General features: G+C 55.6%; 1 protein-coding gene across 1 annotated transcript; it reads right to left on the bottom strand.

Annotated features, from left to right (window-relative positions):
• Nucleotides 1-7,452: 7,452 nt before the first annotated feature.
• On the bottom strand, nucleotides 7,453-9,960 carry LOC138102083 (serine/threonine-protein kinase pim-1-like). The gene is made up of 5 exons (XM_068999841.1): nucleotides 9,403-9,960; nucleotides 9,231-9,281; nucleotides 8,638-9,004; nucleotides 7,817-7,993; nucleotides 7,453-7,559 (listed from the first exon to the last, which is right to left on the bottom strand). The coding sequence occupies exons 1-5, from the start codon at nucleotides 9,958-9,960 to the stop codon at nucleotides 7,453-7,455; spliced, it is 1,260 nt and encodes a 419-aa protein (XP_068855942.1).
• Nucleotides 9,961-14,309: the final 4,349 nt, after the last annotated feature.

The raw sequence follows: 14,309 nt of genomic DNA on the forward strand, positions 1-14,309 counted from the left end.
TTCTCCCAAAGCCTGGCCAGGGCTCAAGGAGGAACCGAGGGAGTTTGATCCTAAAGCCCCAAACAAGGCCAGATGGGGCCTCGTCCAGTTTCTAAATACAGAAAGGTCAATCCGTGTTTCACCAATGAACATAGAGCATATTGCTACTAATGCTTTGTTAATGAGCAGATACAAATAGAACATTTGGTTGGAAGGTTCATCTAGATGTCAACTTTGGCTCAGAGCCTGTTGTTCAGGCCTCAGTCAGGGCCTGTTGTTCAGGCCTCACTCCTTCAATCAGTCCTTTGACCTAGAGACGAACTGCAACCTTCATAACAATTCTTTTCATCCTACAATTTTAGATTTAAGTATTAGAAATTCTTTGTTGACAAGCCAAAATATCATATGGGAAGTGCTTTAAGGGTATCTTTTCACAATCTTCATAGGAACGCTTAACCCAGCCATGATTAAAGAGCTGTCCGTGAGTTTGATTCCATTTCCCTTTATACTGGCTGCAATTGAACAGTTTACAGTGTGGGTGCATACAACCTATTCCAGGAGACAACATCCATCCACAGACACTTTTTCCTACACATATTCCTCTTTATCCGATTTAGGCAAGAAATGCCTTTTCTATGAAAAGGCAGCGGTCGGGGATCGCCACCCTCGGTCTAGAGCTCTGTTTTTATCGTGAACTGTGCTCAAGTTTCTAACCCACCATTTGGGTTGGGCCAGATGGGCCAGCCAAGGCCAGTCATCGAATCCTTCTGGACTTGCACGCACCCAGCAATTACTGAGGTTAAATGAGTTCCCTATCTCTGCTCCTGCTGTTAGAAATCTATTTTCCCAACCAGTGCTCCGATTACAAGGACAACATTAAATCAACAAGATCAACAATAGTTTCACTGTTAAGTGGTCCCTTTCTGTCTGCAGAAGTCACTCACTCAGTGGCACATCAGTCTTCACATCGAGCGCCGTGGATCAGAGCACTTTCCAAAGGGACCATTGGGGCAAACAGGGAGATTTGGTCTGGCAGGCTCTGCAAAACAATATCCTGTAACATCTCTTTGTTCTCTCACAGAACACTTGGCTGCAGGGACATGTGCCCATCTTTCTCACCCAGGTTTCAGGATTCAAACAGTGTTGTCTTTGTTTACAGCTCTTACTTCAGCTGGCTCGGGCGGGCCATTTGGCCTCTGGACCCACACTCTGGCTCCATGATTAGGACTGGTGGATCCAAACCCTTTATCTCCATGAACAGTAGTGATGTGAAGTGGATGTCCTTTTTTCACGGTTGTTTTAAAAACTGGCAATATCAATAACTGTGCTACCCTGCCGTGGGGTTGAATAATCCAGTGTTGTTCACTATTGTTTAACAGAACTACTTTAATTTCTCCTTGATAATCTGCACCAACCACTCCTCCCACCATATGAACACTTGTCAAGGCCAAGCTTGAGTGGGCAGTTATCAAACCAAAGTGTCCCGGAGGAACCTGAATTCCTCTGCCGGTACTGATAACTCTCATTTGCTTCTGATTTTTCCTAATTAATTCTAATGCGTAAAGGTCCAGCCCTGCAGCCTCTGCGATGGCCCTGTCAGGGACCATCACCCCCGGAACAATTTCCCAGGAAGTCAAAGTGTCACTGTCCGTGGTTCTATTTGCAAATTGGGTGCAGCCATGCGCATCCAGGGGGTTTCCATTTCCCCAGTGGGCCCATTGTTAAGGATATGGAGCACATCTGGGAGGTGGGTTTTTCATTGCGACACATTCCCATCTCCTATATTTTTCAACTGCTCTTTTAACAACCCCTTCATCTGTTCAATCAGTTCTGCAGCTTGTGGATAGTCTGGGATATGAAAAACCCAGCAGTCTTACTCACTTTATTTTTCGCAGTAACAGACAAAGCATTCCACGTCCTAGCGTCAGCAAACCCTATAAAAACAGCCACTTTCATCCCTTCCTCCTTCATCTGTTGTATACAATCTCCCACAGTTTCCCAGCGATGCTGGGGTCCTGGCCAGTCCTTTTCTGTAGCGTATTTAGTCTTATATCCCTGAGCAGCCAAAGCTAACAAATGGGTATTTGGAGCATTATTTCACAATGTCATTATATACATGTGAAAACATAAACATCGATTTTTATTATATTTTATTATGAACATGTAGATCATTATTTTTTGTTATTATTCTCGTTGTTATTATTATTATTTCCTTTGCTCAAACAAATCCAAGCTCAAGATTAAAAACTTCTTCTGTTGCTCCATGTGGGAGCGTTTCAACAACAATCGTTCCTTCTGTTGGTGCTGTTTCCGAGATGCTGTTAACAAAATTCACCCTCATCTTCCCAAACCCACAAGTTCTTTTCCTTTTTCTATATGCAATTTTGGGATGCATTTTAATACATCCAGTGCTTCAGCTTCTTTCAATTGACGTCCTCATTGCTCGCACGGAGCTCCGACCTCAGCCCACGCCACAGCCAGCAAACCCTAGGGAAGGTCTTCCCATGCGGGAATTTTGGATGGGACCGATTCCTTACACTTACATTTAAAAAGCAGCATTTTGTTGTGATCCAGCCAGACTATACCAAATTTGTTTTACCAGTGGGCAGGGTCAGCACCAAAGACATAGACACCAACTCAAGGAATCAGCGTCATTTACTGTAGTTCAAAGCAGCAAAGAATCACAAAAGGAGAAGCTCAGCAATGCACCCAATCATCCCTACCAAAGATTGCCCGTAGTGATTAAGAAAGAGACAGCAGCAGTTACCCTCAGACTTTACCATCACCCAGAGCCACCCATCAGCTGGGGGAAGCTGTCACAGCCAAGGACTGGAGAGCCATTCCCGGACACTGGGAGTTCCTGCAGGTGCCTCCACCCACAGGTGAGGCTTCCAACCTCCCTGTGAGAGGGCCCACCTTTGATAGTGTTGAACTAACAAACCGACAGCACTTCTAGCGTGGGAACATCTGGTTTCATTCTCCCGTTTGTTTCTCCCAAAGCCTGGCCAGGGCTCAAGGAGGAAGCAAGGGAGTTGACTTGGACCATACAGCCCCAAACAAGGCCAGATGTCAGATTTCATGGCCCTGTCCAGCTTCCAAATACAGAAAGGTCAATCCATGTTTCACTAATGGGTGGATACATCTATCAGAGCGCTCATGACCGTGCGCATTTCATGAATGAGCAAGTTCAAAGATAACCTTTGCTTGGAAGCTTCTGATGGTGCCCCAAGCCCCAGGACTGGAGGGACCCCTTGGCTGCGGGGCTGGGAGGGAGGGAGCTGCCCCTTGTTCTCACTCTGCCTCACGCAAAGCTGGGCCGCTCACAAGTGGGGCAGCACAGCAAACAGGCAGCCTGCCAGTCTCTTCCATCCTCGTCTCTTGAGATTTTTCACCTTTCAGCTTAGGGTCTACAAAGGCAACTGCTTTTGGTCCCGCTGTGTATCCCCACGTACAGCAATGCTGCTGAATCCGTCTGTAGCACAGCAGCAGGGGAAAGGCCTCAGCCCTTCAGGGTCAGGAGCTGCCGGGCTCTGCCTGAGCAGCTCAGCCAGCAGGAAGGGAGCTGCTCCACACGGCAACGAGGAGCAAAGCACTGCAGCACCTCCTGCTTGGGCAGAGCCCAAATTCGGTGCGGGAATAACAGAGTTCTTCTCGTGCCCTGGTGCATCAGCACTGCAGGTGCTGTGCCCGCAAGCACATGGTTCGAGATCTGCAAAAGAATTCTGCAACTCTTGACTGGGTCAGGATGTCACCAGTGCTAAACTCCACTTTAGTCCAAAGCAACCCCTTTACACCTCTGCTGGTGTCTGCTAGATTTTTTCTTCAGGGTATCCAGACAAAAGTAAACAGAGGAGGAGCCTACATTTTCATTGTTGAGCAGAAATGTATCTCATTTTGCTGTACAATCCTTTTTTAAGACGTGTTATCTCTTTAAAAAAAAAAAATTAGAAAAAAGAAAAACCAGAAAAAATATGAAAGAGAAAAAACCAAATGTGTAGTGAAAAATCTTCTGTAACTTTGGATTAAGAGGTAACTGATCTTTTTAAAAAGAGAACAAAGTTATTTACTTTGCAAATGTGCTGATGGCATGGATCCATCTCACTGACCTCAGCATCCTTTTTTAAGTATTTTGCGTTTTGCTGTCAATATTAAGTTATTTTAAATTGTGGTTGAAGCAATAGGAAATTGAAATATGGATTGTGCATGACCGTGTCTTGAGTGTAAAAATATTGCGGTTTGAAACTTGGACCTAAAGTATTGCAAATAAAAGTTATAAATACCAATGGATTGTGTGACAGCAGCTTTTCCTCTAGGATGTGCAGCATCAGAAAGACTTCATCAGTGTGGCTGTGGGTGCTTTTAGCTTTGTCCTGTGCCACTCTATGATGACATGAAACAGGACTTCACCTGCCACCAGCCCAGGCCACCCTTTGCCACCCCAGCTCCTTGGAGCTTGGACAAGCAGACACAAAGTCTTTCTGCTGCTTCCCCCTTTTGCACAAATGCACAGAGAGCTGGGATTTTTCCAGGTCTCGTGTCTCCACGATGAATACGGTGAGTTACACAGATGCTTGTCAGCTCCACTTCCTGCCTAGAAATCTTGAAACTGCTTCTAAATGCTGCTCACTTCAGCTCTTGGACACCTACTCCCACAGGGCCGGGAAAAAAATGCCCCTGACGCCAGCTTACAAGGTGAGTTACGCCAAAAAGGGCTATGTGGGAAATCTCTATCCCTGCCTATCCTTTTAAGAGATCTGTGCCTTGTATCTAAAGGAAGGAATGTGCAAGCAACGTGACTGACACTTTCGCTCTCCGTGTTCGTTCCGCAGCCACGGGTACAAAGACATTATGGGAACCCTTGTGCAGCCAGAGCCTTCCGTCCCTGCAGAAGGGAGCGCGGCGGGTGGGGGCGGTTGGCGGGCAGCGAGCCCCGGACAGCGGGCGAGATCCGGCTCCACACCTGCCAGGCCCTGCTAAGGCTCCATGCCGGCTCCTCTGCAACAGCAAAGACCTTCAGCCGTGTCACTGCCCAGAGGGGCAGTGCTGGCCCGGCCGCACAGCTCCTTTTCCCCACAAGTTGCAGGAGATGAGAACGCAACACTTGCAAACACCGACTGCGAGCCACAGCGCCGGCTGCGCACCATGAACCTCAGCTCTGGGACCACTGTCTGCCCCAAGCTCCGGGGGATGCAGTGGGAGCCGGGCTGGGCTCTGCCCTGGGGCCATCCTCCAGGGACAGCTGCAAACAGGGAGCATTTAGTTGCCACCAAGAGCCCAGCCACGCGTGGAGGGGAGCCGGTGCAGGTGCGGCCTGCACTGTTGCCTGCTGTGCTCTGGGGCTGCTGCTCCCCGCAGAGGGAACTGCACTGGCGTGCCAGAGGAGACAAAGAAGCTTCCGCTTAAGCCAAACTGAGCTGGGTGGCTGGGCTGGCAGGAGTGGGGAGGGTCAAGGGCATTCACAGAGCTCATCCTGCTGGAAGGACGAGGAAAAGGGGCAGTGGGAAGCTAACAGTGAGGAGAGCTGAGGCCTGGAGGGCAGCTCTTGAATGACACTCAGGTCTCACCGGACCTCTGAGACATTGCTGTTCTTCTGCCAGTGACAGGATGAGTCCCTAAACCTGGGGCTCGCTCCTCCTCGTGGTCAAAGGCATCAAGGAAGGCTACAGTGCGACAGAGACTGCCCTGAGCTGGCAACTCACTGGGGGAAAAGAGGGAGCACTTGTGAAGTAAAAGGCAGGCGGGGCAGAGAACTGTTCAGAGAAGGGCTGAGCTAAAGCTTGAGCAAGCTGAGAAATGCCATTTGGGGTCATCCCAGATTGATTTCATTTCACAAGTTATTGAACAAGTTTATTTTGGGGGAGGGGGGGGTGTCATGTTTTCCCCTGGAGGCGTGCACTCTGCAGGCTTGAGCTGCGTTGCCGAAATGCTCGAGCACGTCTCTGCTGCGGCTCACACCGGTTCTTCTTTGGCTTCTTCCGGCCCGGTGCTGAGCCGCAGCAGAGCCCTGGCGGAGCCCAGAGCAGCCTCAGCATCCACAGAGCCCGGCTGCAAGGAGAGAAAGCAGAAACCGCCCGTCACTTGAAGGCTGCTGTCCCCCTTGTCCCAGCCGCCCGCGGTGCCCAGGCCGTGCTGGCTGTGCTCAGAGCGGTGCCCGAAGCCGCCCGTCACTGCTGCCTTTGGCAGGAGAGCAGGATGGCAGGACACGTGCCACCGCCCGCAGCCAGCCATGGCAGATCCACCTCCTCAGCAGCTGCCCATTGGGATGCTCCTGTGCTCGCTGCCATCTCCCAAAAGCCCTTATCCCAGCCGTGCCAAGAAGACGGGGACCCACCGCACGCCACCCGCCGCCGGAAGAAAAGCTGCTCCCAAGCGATGTCCTCGGCCTTCTCCAAGGCCCCGTCCCATCCACGCTGCAGCTGGTCCCAAGCACTTCCCGATCCAGACTGGACACCACCTACAACACTTCCTTTAAGGGAAACAAACAACAAATTAATGAAAAGGGATTACAGACAAAAAGGAGAAACAAGAAAAAAGGTAAAAAGTCTTCTCTCTGTTGGGGGCCTGAGGAAGGCCCAACCTTCCCTACATGCTGGGGAAAAACCCACCCTCGGGCGAGGGAAGCCCACGCTTTCTCCCCTCCCCCCCGCACTGACCCCCAACAGGCACAGCGAGCCCAAAGCAAACAAGCCGAGTGGAGCAGCCCAAGCCCTTCCTTTCCTGCAAAACAAAGCAGCCCGTGCACAGCTCCTGGAGTGCCACCTCTGCTCCTGCCATGGGGGCTTGTTTGTGTCGGGCTGGCTGCCCCAGCCCCAGCCCGGGGAACAGTGGGCGGTGGGGGCTGTTGGCAGGGCCAGGGGCCGACTCCCATTTCCTAAGCACCCCAGCCCATCCCGCCCGCCCTGCCGAAAAGCAGCTTGGCAGCCGGCTGAAGAATTAGTTGCATCCGCCCCAGCAAAGGGGGGAACCTTTGCTTCCCGGCCAGGCCGTGCAATGCCCAAATCTGGGAGCATCCCCCTGGCTGTGGACTCATCTGTAAATTCGCTGTGGAGCCTGGCTTTGAAGAAGGTGCCAGAATCGAAGCCCATCATCTTCAGCTTGCCGGTGGCCAGGTCGAGGAAGAGCTTGCCATCCTTGACGTCGTCCTCCATGTCTCCAGCAGCAGCAGGAGTACAGCTTCTCCAGGGGCTCCTTCTTCCCTGCGGCTGAGAGCAGGCTGTCAGTGCCCCGCCCAGGGCCCCGGCTGTCAGTGAAGCAGGACAAGCAAAAGCAGCTTGCACGGCGGCCACCAGTGCTGGGAAGAGCAGCTCAGCGCCAGCACAAGGGCTGCGGGTCCCCATCTGACGACCCCTGCGCAGCAATACAGGCAGGGCAAAAAAGCCTGCGTTTCTTGGCTTCTTCTGGCCAAGGCACGTGTGGAGCTGTAACTTTACCGGCTCCCTGGATCAAAGTGTGCCTGTGGCTCTCTCCCTTCTTCTATGGATGATGAATATCCTGCAGCCAAGGATCACACGACAGGTCTTCTAATGAGGGCCTGTCCAAGGAGTGCAGGGACAGACACCATCTGATCAGTTCCTTGCAGTCTGTGGGGAGAAACCAGAAAGCGCCGGTCAGTTGCAGAAGGCTCCTGTCCGCTTTGCCCCACTATTGCCATGCCCAGGCCATGCCATGGGGGCTCCGAGCTGTGCCTGAACTTTCCCATCCATTCTTTGTTTTGGAGGAGAGCAGGAGAGCGAGGCATGTGCCACCTCCTCGGCAGCTGCCAGAGCGGGATGCTCATGAGCCCGCTGCTGTCTCCCAGTACTGCTATTCCCCCCGTGCCGCAGGGATGAGCATCCACCTTGAGAGAGCCGTTCTGGGAGCGACAGCTGGCCCCAGCTGATGTTCCGGCCCTTCGGGAACGGGTGCCGCCCGCAGACCATCTGGTGCAGCACGATGCCCAGGGACCAGACGGTAGCTGCCTCGCCGTAGTACCAGCCAAAATGGGTCCATTCCGGGGGGCTGTACGCTGGTGTTCCTACGGAATAGAGAGGCACTTCATTAGCGGGATGCTGCCTGCTCCCGGAGCCTCGCCCCAGCATCCCTGGGCACGCGGGGGCTGCACCAGCGGCACACGGCATGACCCGCTGCCCTCTCGCCAGCGCCTGTGACTTGTGGACAAACTGGGGGTTGTAAAAGAAGCCACCGGTGTCACAAGAGGGCAGCGGAAGCCCTGGCAAGGCTAAAGCATTCCATGCAAAGGGAAAACCCGCTCAGTGCCGGGGGTGGGAAAACCATGCCTTCACCCTCCCTGCCTGCATTGCCCCAAAAAAACATTCTGAAGCCAAGGCAAACAAGGCGAGCTGAGCAGTCCAAGCCGGTTCTTGCCTGCACACCAAACCGGCGGGTGCACAGCTTCTGGCCCCCCCCCCTCTGCTACCCCCACCCACGGGTGTGTTTTTGTCACACTGGCTGCCCCAGCCCCAGCGCCAGTCCTGGGCAGAGTGGCTGGCGAAGGCTGCCAGCAGGGCTGGAAGATGGCCCCCCGGCCACCCGCACTCAAAAGCAACTGGGCTGAAAACTCGGTCCCATGACTGGCATCAAAAGGGAGAATCCCCGCTGCCACAGCCAGGTTGGGCCGCGAGATGCCGGCACCGGGAGCCTACCCTGGTGAGGACTCACCTGCAAAGCTGGTGTAGGCTGTGTCTTGCAGGTAGGTGCCGCAGCCAAAGTCAATCAATTTGGCCTGGCCCGTGGCCAGGTCAACCAGGATGTTCTCTGGTTTCAGGTCCCTGTGAAGGACCCCGCAGCTGGTGCAGTGCCGCACGGCCTCCAGGACCTGGCGGAACAGCTCCCGTGCCACCTCCTCGGACAGGAAGCCCCGCGCTCGAATGAAATGGAGCAGGTCCTGAGACTGCTCCGGCCGCTCCATCACCAGCACCACGTTGCTGGGGAGCTCGAGCCACTCGAGGAGCTGCACCACACCAGGGAAGCCGGTGGACACCTTGTCCAGCAGCACGACCTCGAGTGGTGCGCTGGTGCCGTTGGGCTGCGGGAGGAGCACGATGCCGTCAGTGGGGCTGATGCCGTGCCAGGGCTCGGGAAGCCCTCGCCCAGCCCGGGATGCTCTGCGCCCTCCGCTGCCCCCACGCCCGCTCTCCCCCGAGGCGTCCTGGCGCCTTCCACCCTCCCGGGCCTCGGCTCATCCCCGCCCGTCATGCCCCGCCTTCTCCCGCTGCCCACCACCCCCACCCCTACCCCCCCCGCTCACTCACCAGCTCGCCCCAATGACGGATGCGGGTCCGTGGCACCCATTTGATGGCCACCTGCAAGCCAAGGGGAGCAGCGGGCTGAGCTCGCCGCCCGCCCTGCCGAGCCCCATCCTCCTTCTCCTGCGCCCTCCTTTGCCCCCCGCCTCCTGCGCCCGCCGCCGGCCCCGCCACTCACCGGGGCGCCGTCCGAGAGCCGCGTGGCCGCGAAGACGCTGCCGAAGCCGCCGCGCCCCAGCAGCGAACCCTCCAGGTAGCGCTCCCTCAGGCCCTGCAGCGCATTCCCTGCCGGCGAGACGCGGCTGTCAGCGCTCGGCCCGGGGCCAGAAACGGCCGCCGGGCGCTCCTCAACCGCCCCGGGCCGGGTATCCCCAGATGTTGCCTCTTTCGAAGGGGACACCGGCGGCTCGGGGGCGGGGGCCGCGCTGCCGAGCGGAAGAGCTCGGACCGGGGAAGACGCCGCGGACGCGGCGGGAGCGGCCGCGCCGTCTGTCTCCTCGGCGGGTCCCGGGAGGGGCCGGGGCCGGGGCCGGGGCCGGGGCCGGGGCCGGGCCAGCCGGAGCCAGAGGCTAACAGTGCTGCCCAAGAGGCAGGCACTGATGCCCGCCCAGCGGCGCCACCGCCAGTAGGGCAAGAGCCGGGCGGAGGCGAGACCGCGGCGGGACGCCCGGGGGCGGGGAGGGCGCAGCCCCGCCCGGGGCCGGGGGCGGGCCGGGCGCATGGCCCGGCCTGGCATGGGGAGAGGGAGGCCGCGGAAGGGGCGGAGGGGGTGGAGCACTGAAGGGAGAGCGGGACAGGGGATGCGGGACACTGGGAGAAGGAGAGGAGGAACAGGAGAAGGAACGCAGAGGGTCTGGAGAACCGCTGCTCTTGTATTGCTCTTCTGCTGCTGCCGCTGCTGCCGCTGCTGCTGCTGCCGCCGCTGCCGCCGAAGCGCTGGGAGCGTTGGTCCGCGTGTCCGTGTGTCTGTTGCCCGGGTGTCCGTTTTTCCCCCGCGCGCCCCGCGGCCGAGCCCCGCGCGCCCCGGGCCAGCACGGGCCGCTCCGGGGCCGAAGCGGAGTCCCGGAGCATCTCTTCCTCCCGCAGCCGCGCCAAACGCACCGTCTTGTTTAGCTTCTTCTTCACCAGATTGTAACTCTTCCTTGCGGCAGTCTTGCAACTTGCCCCTGCTGCTGCTGGCTCGCCCCGCGCCGCGGTCTCTTGCTCGCGAGCAACCAAAGCGCTGTCCGCGCTTTTCGCCTGGAGCAGAGCAAAGTGCTGAATGAGGAGCCTGCCAGCGCCAGGCAGAGGCAGCCCCGTGGGAGGGCAGAGCAGGACGTGAGGAGGGAGACGTGCAGCCCCTGCGCGGTGCAGCGCTGCTCCCCGGCCGCTCGGCGTGGGCAGTGCGAGCGGCGGGGCCGTGCCCGGCGCGGTGCCCTCGTCGGCAGGGCTGTTGCTGTTTTCTTGTCCGGTTTCAGGTGAAAATCGGAGACTGCCGATAGGAGGCTTCAAATAAAAGAGTGGAAACACTCTTTTTGCTGAGTTCTGATGCCGGTCCAATAGAGCAGCTAAGCTCTCAGCTGTTTGCCTCCTCCCTGCCAATCCAGCACTTTCAGCCTGGAACAAAGGCCCTCTCTGCAAAGAAACTGCTGGCTGGTTTCCTTCTCCTGCTGTTCATTGACACAGGTAGAAAAGCAGACTAGTTTGGATGCTGAGTCTGTCCAAACGGACAGTGAGCTTTGCCATGTGAAGCCAAGACACGGAGTCTTGAGCCCTGCGACAGTGTCATGGGAATCACCTTTGTTGCTGCTGCTGTCTATTGTCACTGCTGAGGGTGCAGTCCCATGGGAGCACATGCCCTGTCTCTAGAAGCCAGAGCCGAGCAAGGCACTGGGCTCTAAAATCTTCCCTTGGCAGGCTTCTGGGGTCTCCAGCATTGCTTTCAAAGCCAAACAGGGAGAAGGCAAGCTGTGTGTAGCTCTTGGTATTGTAGAGTGTCTCAAACTTGCTAAGTCCTAGGTGTTTGAGGTAAGATCAGTTTGGAAGGACTGTGAGGTAGAACTAGTGCAAGACAGAAAAGGGGAGCATAGAAGGGAAGCAATTAATAGTATACGGGAACATCTTGGGTTGTTTCTTTCCGTTTGCATGTCCCTTCTGGGAAGCTGTTTTGCTTTTGCAAGAATCTTGTCCACAGTGATGTTTGCTCTTTTCAAGACCCTTTCCTGGAGACCGAGCTGGAGCTCCTGTCACAAGATGTGCCATCACATGCAGCTTCTCTTGGCTTGCCACACTGTGCGTGCAGCAGGACTCTTGCAGCAAAGCAGGACCAAGGTTTTGAGAGCTTGACAACTTGTCCTTTCTCCTCCTGGTGGACTAGCGAGTTGTGCCGTGGGTAAGGTTTTCGTCGTTACTGTTGTAGGCTAAGGAAACAGGAGGAGGGGGTAGCAGCAATTGTTAGGCTGGCTGAATGGAGAGAAAGAATCTCCGGAGCCTGCAGCCAGAAGTGGAGAGCTGGGGGCTAATCCTTCCAAGCTCTCAGTGGACATCTTGCAAGTGAGCTGGACTGTGAAAATGGTCTGACAGAGGCAGTTGGTTTCTGAGTTCAGCGTAGATACTTGCACATCTGGTGCGTCGGTGCTCAAATCGAGAGTGCAATCGGTTCACAGGAAGCAGCAGAAGAAGCTGGAGCTCGCCGAGCAGGCGACTGAAAGAATCTGCAAAGGAGAAATGCGGGAAATGACTTGGTGTACCTTGCCTGGAAGAAGGGTAGTTTTTTTGAATAATTCCTAATCCGTTCCCTTGGCTTTTGACTTTCCTAACAAGGCCATTTGCATTCCCGATTCAGCACGAGTGAGAGGCCCGGGCTTACGGAAGTGCGCCAAAGATTCCTCCGCAGTGACGCTCAGGTGGAAAGAGGAGCGGGGCGCCTGAGCAGCTTCCGGGGAAGCATCCCGCGAGGTGCAATTTGCGCCGTGCTGGGAGAGGAGCAGGGGGAGAAGGATGGGCCTTGCGTAGCAGCAGCAGCAGCAGCAGCAAGTTTGGGCCGCAGGACATTGGGCCTGCGCCGCTGCCCCACAATGGGCGGGCGTGTTCCCGGGGCTGCGGCCCTGGCACCGCGTCCGCTGAGCTGCCGACGCTGCGGGAGCTCCCCGGGCTGGGCTCGGGTTCCCGCTGGGACTGGGCAGCAGGCTGTGCTCTCACTGTGGTCAGCAGCAGCGGGACGTACCTCTGGACATCCACGTCTCCTGCTGCTGGGAAGAAGCAATGAAGCGAGTGCAGAAGTTCTGCTTCCTCTTTCTCCCGGTGGATTTTTTCGTTTCATTCCACACTCCAGAGGCAATTTCTGTGCTGGCCTCTGGCAGCTGATTCTATTTCAAGAGCACCAGCAACAGGGCTGTGTTTGAGCGCTGTGAATGTGGCCTGTATGGCTTTCATTCTCCTCGACTTTTTGCTTATAGACCTGTGAACATTTCAAGATCTGCTAATCAGGATGCCTGCAACAAAGCATCTGAATTCCCCATCAGAAAAGCACTGTGGCTAGCACCGATCAAAAGAGGCAATTGCAGTTTTTCAGATAAAATTCAAGTGGCAACCAGAAGAGGGGGAAGAGCAGCCATGATCTGTAATTCCCAAGGCAAACGCAAGAAAAGCCTCCTGCTGTCACCTGAGGATGAGTGAAACGGTGCTGGGAACAGTGCTGGAACCGGATCCTTTCTTTCTCTGAAGGTTGCATCAGGGCAGCACAGCCGGGCTCTGAGGAATCAGGTCTGTTTGTGGCTGATTGTGTCTCTAGTCCAGAAATTCACCGGGAAAAACCTCTTGGGAAGCCGAGGCACAAGCAGGTGGGAAGGGGCTGGCGCTGCTGCTGCTCTTGGCCAGGAGCCCCGGCTGTGCCGGTACAGGGCCCACTGCGCGGTGGCTCCTGCTGCTGCCAGAGCTGGGCGGGTCTCAGGGACCGGGAATGGACACGGGGGACAGCAAAGGCTGTGGGGGGCTGCAGCGATGTTCACACATGGGCCAGCGCCAGCACAGAGCTTCAGCCCCGCAATTATCCCAGAGGGAAATGCTGGGGAAAGGCTCCATTTCAGCTTTCCTTTACTCATCACTGTGAAGTGACCAAAATAAAAGGAGAACAAGCAGAGCCCGATCTCTTCTCCTTCGGAAGGAGTCCCATGCCTTGGGCTGTGAGAGGCCATGAGGGGCTGTGAAGGGCTGTGAGGCGCCATGAGGGCTTGTTAGGGGCTGTGAAGGGTCATGAGGAGTCGTGAGGGGCCGTGAGGGGCCATGAGGGGCCATGAGGTGCTGTGAGGGGCCATGAGAGATTGTTAGGGGCTGTGAAGGGTCATGAGGGGCCATGAACTGTGAGGGACTGTGAGCTGCCATGAGGGGCCCTGGGGAGCTGTGAGGGGCACCGAGGGGTCATGAGGGGCTGTGAGGGGCCTTGAGGGGCCATAAGGGTCTCTTAGAGGCTGTTGGAGGCCAGGCGCCTCATGGAACCAAGGGTCAGTTATGACACTGTGCAAGCAAGGAGATCATGGTTGACAGTACAGAACTTCATGGAACCACAGGCCCATTGTTACACAGCAGGGCCGCAGAAGCAAGGAGATCATTGTGACACTACACAACCTCATGGAATCAAGGCGTCCATGTTACGCTACTGAACCTCATGGAGCCAAGGGTCCATTGTGACACTGCGGACCCAAGGAGACTGTTGCTGACAGAACGAAAGTTCATGGAACCAAAAGTCCATTGTGACATCGTGGGGCCTCATGGAAGCGTGGAGACCATTATGACACTTTGTTACTATCCGATTTACACCCAGAAGGGCAAAGAAAACAAAATCTCTGAGTATAAAAAGGAAAGAACTTTGAAGGTTCAAAATATTCCCAGAGACGAGATTAAAACCAAACGAGATTAAATGTTGGTGCCAAAAAAATGGGTATCTGTTTATCTAATGGTAAGAGAGGCAAAGCGAAAGACGGAGAAAAGTAGAGAAGAGTTAGAAAAAGCCAAGGTTACTCTAAAAGCATAGGATAAGTCACCACCACACTGTGCTACCTTTGTTGCTGCTGAGACAGGGTGGGGGAAGTGGAGAAGTTTTTGCCT

The sequence above is a fragment of the Aphelocoma coerulescens genome, unplaced genomic scaffold (assembly GCF_041296385.1).
Source record: "Aphelocoma coerulescens isolate FSJ_1873_10779 unplaced genomic scaffold, UR_Acoe_1.0 HiC_scaffold_60, whole genome shotgun sequence".
Classification (NCBI taxonomy): Eukaryota; Metazoa; Chordata; class Aves; order Passeriformes; family Corvidae; genus Aphelocoma; species Aphelocoma coerulescens.